General features: G+C 44.0%; 1 protein-coding gene across 1 annotated transcript; it reads right to left on the bottom strand.

Moving 5' to 3' along the window:
• Window positions 1-339: 339 nt before the first annotated feature.
• On the bottom strand, window positions 340-9,739 carry dhx9 (DEAH (Asp-Glu-Ala-His) box helicase 9; the record flags this gene model as incomplete). The annotated part of the gene is given in 19 exon segments (XM_062415290.1): window positions 340-914; window positions 1,161-1,361; window positions 1,445-1,560; window positions 2,012-2,241; window positions 2,340-2,467; window positions 2,844-3,005; window positions 3,105-3,216; window positions 3,707-3,867; window positions 4,044-4,196; window positions 4,405-4,478; window positions 4,875-4,969; window positions 6,066-6,279; window positions 6,402-6,499; window positions 6,584-6,740; window positions 6,826-6,908; window positions 7,002-7,143; window positions 7,254-7,445; window positions 7,531-7,608; window positions 9,578-9,739. Coding segments are annotated over 19 exon segments (2,895 nt in total), but the record flags the coding sequence as incomplete, so codon positions are not given.
• Between the last annotated feature and the right edge of the window lie 1,072 nt (window positions 9,740-10,811).

Genomic DNA, 10,811 nt, shown 5'->3' with positions numbered 1-10,811 from the left:
AAGTAGCATCACATGGAAATACTACAGTAAAGTACAAGTACCTCAAACTGTACTACAGTAAAGTACAAGTACCTCAAACTGTACTACAGTAAAGTACAAGTACCTCAAACTGTACTACAGTAAAGTACAAGTACCTCAAACTGTACTACAGTAAAGTACAAGTACCTCAAACTGTACTACAGTAAAGTAAAAGTACCTCAAACTGTAATGTAGTAAAGTACAAGTACCTCAAACTGTACTACAGTAAAGTACAAGTACCTCAAACAGTACTACAGTAAAGAACAATATTTCCCTCTGTGTAGTGCAGTGGAAGTATAAAGTAGTTACTTTCTACAACTGTGAATATCAAAGTTTTATTGGGGACAAAACAGCAATTAAAATAAACATTACAATCAAAAAACATCAACAACACGTTTCTAATAAAACAAGTACAGAAAAAAAATCACATTTTTCCAGATTCACGTGATTATTAAACATGTTTTTAAACTTTATTTCTCATAACTAAAGAAAATCAACAGTTCATGTGAGATTATTCTGCTGCTTTTATAAATGAGTGAATGTTGATGATGTTATCATGTTAATAACCTCCTCTGTACCCTCCTCCTCCACCCCCACCCCCTCCTCCTCCTCCTCCTCCTCGGTATCCTCCTCCTCCATATCCTCCTCCACCTCCCCTGTATCCACCTCCACCTCCACCTCTGTATCCTCCTCCTCCTCCTCCGTAACCTCCACCTCCTCTGTATCCTCCTCCTCCCCCTCCTCCATATCCTCCACCTCCTCTGTATCCTCCTCCTCCCCCTCCTCCATATCCTCCACCTCTGTAACCTCCTCCACCTCCTCCTCTGTATCCTCCTCCTCCTCCACCTCCTCCTTCAAAGCGTCCCATCTTTGGAGGGCGAGGACCGTCTCCCATCCTGCAGAGAGACGACAGGTCAGAAAAAAGCTTTAAATCTCTGATGAGTCTCATTGTTTCTCTCTTTGGAAACGTTTCTGTGAATGAAACCTGTCAGAACTAAATAATACAGCTGTGATGATTGGCTGATTAAAGCTGCCAACTATTAAATTGATAATTATCAGTCTGATTTCTTTATGACGTTAAGCTGAATATCTGTGAGATATTTGCTGCCATCAGGGCTTTAAGGCGCTCTGTGTGTCGTCACCTCTGGTTGGTGGCCATCATGTTGATTCCAGCTGCTGACGGTTTGGAGATTAGTCTGATGACGTTGAGCAGGTGTTCGTTGGTCGGATCCATCTGTCGGACGTATTCGGGGTCTTTGGTCACTTCCACCACCAGACCCTCCAGACCGGCCCGCAGAGCCATGATGCCGCCCGCCACCTCGTGGGGGATGGTCAGTTTGATCCTGCACAGATTTACCAGATTAAACATCATGATCCAGAGCGTCTGCAGAGATCTGAGAGCGTACGGTGCTGTGTGGGTTCTCACCAGTCATCCAGCTCCACCACGTCTCCGGTGGAGTTGACCTTCTTACAGGCGAACAGCAGCAGCTGCAGAGGACTCACCAGAGTCATCCCTTTAGCTGAGATCGCTCTGGTTCGAATCTGAAACACAAAAAACAAACATACTACTCTTTTATCTGTTGGTTCAATAATCTTTCACTCAAGGACAGAAACAGTCTCAACAGTATCGTGAGAACCTGATCCAAGATCATCGGACTTAAGCAGAGAGACCTCGGTTCCTTATGGGAACTACAGGTCATGAGGAAGTCACACAATATTTTGAATACTTCCGGGCAAATCTTAAGAAGTGAATTTACATTATTGCCTTCAGGGCGTCGCTATGCCAACCTGCATGTAAGGGTGACCGACTTTCCAAGTCCTTTATCCCCTCTGCTGTCTGACTGCTGAACTAATCTTTATGAGGTCCAGTTGTATCTGTTTGTTTTTGCACTGTGCAGCAATTTTGTTTTCCTGTGTCAATGTATAAAAACTGTCTGAAGTAGTAGTAGTAGTTGTAGTTGTAGTAGCAGTAACAGTTGAGGTGAGTTTTTACCTTCTCACTGAAGACGAAGAACGGAGACGGGTACGTCATGTCGTGGCTGCTGAACGGACAGTTGACGGAGGATTTGTGGATGAGGGCGTTGCGTCCCTCGGTGGTCAGGATCTTCCTCTTCTCTTTGTGGTAGCACACGTTGGGGTACGAGCCGAACGTCAGCAGAGAAACCACCACGTCCAGGTTGTTGTCTGGTCCGACCGTGTTGAACATCTGGGTCATCAGACTCTCTGAGGATGAGGAGGAAGAAGAGGAAGAGGAGCACATTTTACATTTCTTAAAAACAGGAAGACTTTGTCCAGAGTGGATCAGTGGTGCGTTCAGGTACCTTCAGGAAATCCAGCGTTGACCAGGATCTCCTTCAGCTGGACTTTGGCCTCCCAGGTCATCCTGAGAGTCGACATGTTGAGACGTTTGTGTTCACAGAAACGACTCTCTGCCTCCTCTCCGTTAATCCTGAAAACAACATGAAGTCAAAATGTACTTAACAAACTTTAGTGAATCTTAGTTGGTCTGTCTATCCAATGAAAGAGCCTTTAAAAGAACAGTTCAGATCAACTTTTAAATCCATGTTTCCACAGAAGGAGGACTGTGGGTTTAGTCCTCCATCACTTCCATTGTAAACATGATGAAGGGATCTTCTAATGGTCAGTATGAACAGGAGGAATCATTACAGTAAACATGATGAAGGGATCTTCTAATGGTCAGTATGAACAGGAGGAATCATTACAGTAAACATGATGAAGGGATCTTCTAATGGTCATAATGAACAGGAGGAATCATTACAGACAGATAAACTTGCCCTTTAACCTCTAATATGACAGACACCGACCTGACATCGTCCCACGCCTGGAAGACGGACAGCAGCGCCACGTGATCAGAGAAACGACTGCCGGCAAAGTTTCTGTGAACGAAGCCGAGACGTTTCCCTTCGCTGATGAACGGCTCCTGGAAACACGTAGCAGCCGAGATGGTGCACATGGCATCTCCGACACTAGAGGGCGAGACGGAGGTACGATTAAACACAGGCCACAAACAGGAAGTCAGCTGATGGATGGGAGGGTTAAGGTTAGGGAGGTGAAGGAGAACTGACTGGAAGATGCAGCCCATGATCATCATCTTCCCCAGGCGAGGCTCGATGGGCAGCCGAGCCAAGATCCGACCCAGAGGAGTCAGCTCATCGTTGGAGTCCAGAGCATCCAGCTCTGATACACACACACACAGAGAGAGAGAGAGAGAGAGGAGGAGAGAGAGACACACACAGTTTAATATGAGCTTTTATGATATAATTTACAGATTTCTACCAGTGTTAAGCAGTAATTAATGATCCATTTCTAATTAATCTGCCCATTATATCACAATTAATACATCAACCGTTCAGTCTATAAAATAGTGAAACATACTGTCCATTAATGCAAAACACCAAAATATTCAGTTTATTATCAGATAAGATAAAGAAACTGTTTTTAATGATCAAAGAAATTGCTGCTTATTTTTCTGTTAAATGATTAGTGTGTGTGTGTGTGTGTGTGTGTGTGTGTGTGTGTGTGTGTTGTACCTCTCAGAGTGTGTGTGTTACTGTCTGTGTGTGTGTGTGTGTTACCTCTCAGAGTGTGTGTGTTACTGTCTGTGTGTGTGTGTGTGTTGTACCTCTCAGAGTGTGTGTGTTACTGTCTGTGTGTGTGTGTGTGTTACCTCTCAGAGTGTGTTCGGCCTCGATAACGGCGTCCAGCGGCGGCGGCTCGATGGCTTTGGACAGGAAGTGTCCGATGGCGCCGAGTCTCAACAGTTTGATGCTCAGAGCGACTTCATGCAGCGGAGTCCTGAAGATCTCTGGAGTCATGTGAGTCTCCAGCCTAAAGACAGACACACACACACACACACACACACACACACACACACACACACACACACACACACACACACACACACACACACACACACACACACACACACACACACACAGTGTTATCAGCTGATGATGTGTTGTTGGGGTTCTGGAGGAGTCGGGTTCAGTATTAAAGCTTCTTACCTCTCGAATCGTGCTCGGCTGCAGAGGTGGAAGCAGAATCCGGGTCGGACTCGTCCGGCTCGACCTTTCCTCTGCTCCAGGTTGGTCTTAGAGGCCCAGACGGTGGCGTAGTTGGTCATGTTGTTGTGGGAGGTGAAGAGCTTCACCTTCTGCCTGCAGAGACACACACACACACACACACACACACACACACACACAGTCAGCTGGAGCTCTGACCTGGAAACTGCTGCTCACAGATCACTCAGACACTCAGACGCTCAGACACTCAGACACTCAGACACTCAGACACTCAGACGCTCAGACGCTCAGACACTCAGACACTCAGACACTCAGACACTCAGACACTCAGCAATGGACTCACTTGCAGGAGTCGATGACGTAGACGACGTCGTTGATGGTGATGCTGGTCTCTGCGATGTTAGTGGACAGAATCACCTGAAACACCAAGATGCAGGTTCAATGATTCAACAACAGACCGTTGGATCAGGAAACATTTACATGTTTTAAATGAAGTCATTATTAGTATAAGTCCACTTAAATACACTGTAGGTGATAAAATATGTAATATTTATCATTCTGATTATCGGCTGATATATATCGATATCTGAACTTTTTTTTCTCCCTAATAGAACAGACAGAATTTAGTTTATCTTCTTCTATCTCTCAGCATCACAATGAAAAACCAACAAACTATTTTACTATTTAAATAAGAACAGACAGTTTTCTTTGGACAGCGTTGAGACGTCTGATGTTTGTAAACTGCTATGACTCAAACATCATAAATCCTGATATGCAGCTTTTATAATGTGTGTGTCCTGCAGCGTCTCTGACCTTCCTGACGTCGTCTGGAACCGGATCAAACACCATCCTCTGCTCCTCTCGGGGGATCTGTGAGTGCAGCGGCAGGATCCGGTACCGGTTACTCGCTGGGAACAAGAACATTTTAAATTTTTAGTCACATTATATCTTGTGTTTTAGTTTATTTCTGTCTCAGTAGGTCTTTTTGTTTGGTTTACCACATAAATGAACACTCAAAAGTAGGCCGATATTCACTTAAAAATGTAATATCGGTAAGTATCGGTATCGGGTTTTTATAACCGATATTTGTTCTGTAGGTTTCAGCATTTCCGAGCTTGCATGAACGCAGCATGGGACGTTTACCGGCGCTTGATGACGTATAACAACAACACGCTAGACTCGTGGGTCGCTAACCGTGGCTAACAAGTTCATAGCGTCCACCGCCATGTACACGAACACACAAACAGAAGGTTTACCTCCTCGTTGTCATTTTATCTGGGTCCTATCTGGGTTCTATCTGGGTTCTATCTGGGTCCTATCTGGGTCCTACCTGGGTCCTACCTGGGTCCTACCTGGGTCCTATCTGGGTCCTATCTGGGTCCTACTCTGCTGGAGACACAACAGCTGAGAGGAGCGAGTGAGAGGACGTTCCTATAAAAGGTCCCGCCTCCAGAAACGGGGCTTATGTCTGTGGTTCGGAACTATTTCCAAGTGTCCCTACGGATAGTAAATGACTGCAAAGCAGCATAATAAAATATGGCAGTGATATATTGGCACTTTTTTACATAACTTAAGTTGAAGTTGTTCTCTTATTTTGCACAGACAGTGTTTACATGTGGAAAGCCATGTTGCATTTATGTTTGCATCCAGTGGAGCCTCACAATAAAATTAGGCATAATGTGTTAATTCAACAGTAGGAGATATGTTATGTTGTTACCAGTAACAGTTTTGGTGTAAAAAGCCTGCAAATATCGGTATCAGAAATTAAAAGTTGGGGAATATCGGAATATCGGATATCGGCAGAAAAGTCAATATCGAGCATCCCTACTCAAAAGTCCTGAAGTCAGACGATGAGAGGAATCATTAAAGCAGCAGATTGGTTCTTAATCATCTGACTGTTTTATAATTATAACATCTGAATCTGAGGTTTAAATATGATACTAAAGATGTGTCATTAAAACAGACTAAGGGTTATAACTGTTGATGTGTAACAGGAGGACGTACAGAAGTGCGGGTTGGTCTCCAGGTGTCTCTGCATGGAGTAGATCAGGTTCCAGCCCGGCAGGAAGATGAGCACAGCACCAACAACCTGCAGCGTCTCGATGTATTTCAGCAGAGCTTCCACCAGCTCGAAGGACATTTCCTTCTCGTTGATCTGAGACATGGAGCGCTTCGTCTCGGCCGAGTAGTCCGAACCACAGATCACGTTACAGTTCGTCTGCAGAGAGAGAGAGAGAGAGAGAGACAGAGAGAGAAAAAGAAGAAAGAGAGAGATCAGTTATTTCTTTATTCAGACGCTCCGAGCTGATGAAACTTGATCAGAAGTTTGATGTTTCTTACGTCTTCGTCTCCTCCGTCCTCGTCTTTGTCTTTCTTCTTTCGGTCCATCGGCGGAGGGATGAAGTTTGTCATCTGGATGCAATCCTCCAGGAAGTACTCTGCACACAGAGAGACGTTTCAGAGAAGGATCGAAGGTTAAACGAGACGTTGGAGATATTTAATGGGTCAGGGGTCAGAGGTACCTTGAACAGAGAAGGTGCGTCCGAACACCTCGATGATGGGACAGTTGAAGAAGTACTCTCTGAACATGGTGGTGTCGATGGTGGCCGACATGAGGAGGATCCGGACCTCTGGGTAAGCCTGGACTACGTCTCTGAGGACAACCATGAGGAAGTCCGTCTGTAATGACATCACATTAAACTCTCACGAACCAATCAAAACCCTCGACATGACTCCAGCTGATGAGGTAATCACTGAGACTCACGTTGATGTCTCTCTCGTGGATCTCATCGACGATAACGTGGCTGATGCCTCTGATTCCTGCTTCGAGCTTCCTCAGAAGCACACCTGAAAAACAGCTGAGTCATCAACAATCTGACTCTATACTGTACAGATGTTAAAGTAACACCAGTATAAATAATGAACTGTGTGTTTCCGTACCGACGGTGCAGAACATGATGCTGGCGTGAGGACGAGGGAGGACGGACTCGAAGCGGACGCTGTAGCCGCAGCTCTTCCCCAGATCCTCGCCTCTCTCCAGGGCGACTCGCTCGGCCACGGACACAGCGCTGATCCGTCTGGGCTGGAGGGAAGAAGAATCATTAAATTACGTAACGCCGTTATATGTAACTTGTTACTCCCCAACACTGCACCTAGGTGACCACGATGTTGCGGTCGGATGCTGAGCGTTACCTGGGTGACCACGATGTTGCAGTCTGACGCTCGGCCCCCCTTGATGAAGCGGTCCAGGATGTACTGGGGCACCTGGGTAGTTTTCCCGCAGCCCGTCGCTCCTCTGATGATCACCACCGGGCTCGAGTCGACGGCCGCCATGATCTCATCCTCAAACTGTTTGACGGGCAGCTGCTCACGGGCCGACAGCATCTGAAACACACAACGTTCTGTTTTTATACTTTCTGCTAAAATATGTAAAATATGTGTAACGCAGCAGAGGAGAAACCAGACGGACCTTCTGCAGGTTGTCGTCGTGCTCCAGCTGGTACATCAGCTCGTCATGCAGCTCGCCGCTGATCTGCTCCGGAGTGCACTGATGGGAGGAATCAAATCAAATATTATGAAGGGTAAAAACTACTGACACTCACACCAACAACAGGTTTCACTTTCCTATTAAGAACTAATTTTCTGGGATGTTTACAGATTATAAGATTGGTTTTATTTGCAGGATTTACGATAATCAGCTTGGATATTCGTCATTTTTCACATTACCTGTTCTATGATGCATTTGCTCTTTGACCAACATAACTTAATTTTAATAATTAGTAAGTTTATCCGTTCAGTTTGTAATACATCATTACAATTTTCTCTATTTTGGAAGATAATTACACAGTTTAAAAAATTGTTCAGATATTTCATGTTATAAAGAAACATCCCATTAAACACATTTAAAAGCTGTCTTGTGTTCGTACTGAGAACCACAAAGGTGAGTTACAGGATCAATCTTTATTATTAGTGTCATTCAAACATATAAAATCTATCAGTTTATTTTGTTGCACATTTAAATTATTTTTCAGGATTTTCTGGTCTGATATTTTCTAAGGAAAGCTGCATGAAGTCATTTCCTAGTTTTCAAAAACAGAAGAAGAAAAACCTGAAACCTACAGTTTAAAAAGGAGCAGTGTGTAAGATTTACTGCCATCTAGTGGTGAGTTTGCAGATTACAACCAACTGAATCCTGCTAGTTTCCCCTAGAATAAATAGAACACCTGCTGGTCTGTTCTGGATCATCTGATGTCATATTACAGGTAAAACATGCAAAATAAATAAATAAATAATATATGCCAGGAAACATCAATAAATCAATAACTGATGAAAAGCTGAAACGACCTGCAGCTTCTTTCATAATCGATGAAACATTTCAGTTGTTATTGACGCTAAAACTCAAAAAGTTATTTGTTGGTTTCAGATTGTAAAATGTGTAAAACATGTTAAAGTAAATAGAGAAATAAAATGAGGATTTTCCACTATTTCATAGATAAAATCCATCTGCAGATTAATTGATAACCCTCCTGTTGTCCTCGAGTCAAGGAAGGAAGGAAGGAAGGGAGGAAGGAATGAAGGATGGAAGGGAGGAAGAAGGAAGGAAAGGTGGAAGGAAGGGAGGAAGAAGGAAGGAAAGGTGGAAGGAAGGGAGGAAGAAGGAAAGAAAGGAGGGAGGAAGGAAGGAAGGGAGGAAGAAGGAAGGAAAGGAGGGAGGAAGGAGGGATGGAGGAAAAAAGGGAGGGAGGGAGGGAGGGGAGAAAGGAAAAGAGGAAGAGAGGAAGAAAGGAAAGAAGGACAGAGGAAAGAAGGAAGGGAGGAAGGTAGGGGGAGGAAAGAAAGAGAAAGGAGGGAGGGAGGAAGGGAGGAAGGAAGGAAAGAGAGGAAAGGGGGGAAGGAAAGAAGGAGGGAGGGAGGAAGGAAGGAAAGAAAAGAGAAGGAGGGAGGGAGGAAGGGAGGAAGGAATGAAGGATGGAGGGGGAAGAAGGAAGGAAAGGTTGAAGGAAGGGAGGAAGAAGGAAGGAAAGGAGGAGGAAGGGAGGAAGAAGGAAGGAAAGGAGGGAGGAAGGGAGGAAGAAGGAAGGGAAGGGGGGAGGAAGGAGGAAGGAAAGGTGGAAGGGAGGAAGAAGGAAGGAAAGGTGGAAGGAAGGGAGGAAGAAGGAAGGAAAGGGGGGGAGGAAGGAAGGGAGGAAAGGAAAGAAGGAAGGGAGGAAGGAAAGTAAGGAAGGAAGGACAGAGGAAAGAAGGAAGGAAGGAAGGTAGGAGGGACGGAGGAAAGAAGGAAGGAGGGAGGGAGGGAGACAGAAAGGAAAAGAGGAAGGGAGGAAGGAAGGAAAGAAGGAGGGAAGAGAGAGGAAGGACAGACAGAAGGAAGGAAGGGAGGAAGGAAGGAACAGTCAAAACAGACGGGGTGAATTCTAACCGGGAGAACAACACGAAGGTTAATATATTAGTTGCAGCTTTAATTTGATGCATCACCCGTTCAGATTAAATGAATAAAATGAGTTTTAAAGACGTACGAAGGCCAGCGGTCCCTCGTCGATGTTGCTGCTGGTCCAGGGGTTCCAGTTGACCTGGGGAGGCGACCAGGGGATGACGCCGGCTCCCGTCTGACGCTGCGACGGCTCGAACGTGGCGATCTTCCCCTGAAGCAGAGACACCGGACTGCTGGCGTCCTGAGGCTGGACGGGAGAAACACAGAACACGTTATTATCTGTCCAACAGCTGCTTATTTACACATCCAGCCTAACCCTAACCCAGCATCATAACACGGATATATCGGTGTTGATGCCGTCCGATATGTGCCGATAATCTTTATGTATGCAGCATTTTATTTAATCTGTTTTCCTAGTTAAAGTTTAATATTTACACTTTCCCTGTGAGCTTTACCGTTTCAGTGCGCTGATATCATTTTTATAAAAATTAAGTCTCTGTTGCATATAATTATTGGCCAATATATCAATATCGGAGAATGTTATTCTTTAATACCCTAATATCGGTATCGGCCCCAAAAATCTACAAAAACTAGAGCTGGGCGATATGGACAAAATCAAATATCACAATATTTTAGACCAAATACCTCGATATCGATATAGAGATGGCTGTTGATGCTTTCACTAAATATTTACACTGAAATGTTTGATAAATAATCATCAGTAATGTGGATATAATGACAAAGTGGGTAAAAAGTAAATAACAGAACAGCTAGAACAATCTGGTAAGTTCAGAAAATAATATATTTTGCTGTAATGTAGCTTTAAAACCAGGAAAAGACTATTACGATATCCTAAATCTAAGACGATATCTAGTCTCATGTCACGATATCGATATAATTTCAATATATTGCCCAGCCCTAAAAAAAAAACTAAACTAAAACTACCTAATCACTCTAAAAATAATTCATTTATGTCGTGACATATTGTTTAAAAATAAAATGCTGTTCAATGGAAAAGTTTTCTTTTTTTCTTTTTCAATACAGACATTTCAAAATAACACATTTTAGAGCTGTAATCATAATACTGTGAAACCGTGATATTTTTGCCTAAGGTTATCATACCGACCCATGCCTAATTCATAATATGGAAAGGATGACCTGTTCGCTAAGTCTACGGATGGACAAGTCTTTACATTACTGGGAAAAAAAAATGGATTATGTTTGCGACCACAAGAGATGCTCACTGAGCCGTTACTGTATGAACTGACGTGTATCTCCATCAGTATAATGTCTGTATGAATGTGTTCATTCTTTCCTCC

This window comes from Scomber scombrus, unplaced genomic scaffold (assembly GCF_963691925.1).
Source record: "Scomber scombrus unplaced genomic scaffold, fScoSco1.1 SCAFFOLD_99, whole genome shotgun sequence".
Classification (NCBI taxonomy): domain Eukaryota; kingdom Metazoa; phylum Chordata; class Actinopteri; order Scombriformes; family Scombridae; genus Scomber; species Scomber scombrus.
This window is presented reverse-complemented; position numbering and strand designations above follow the sequence as displayed.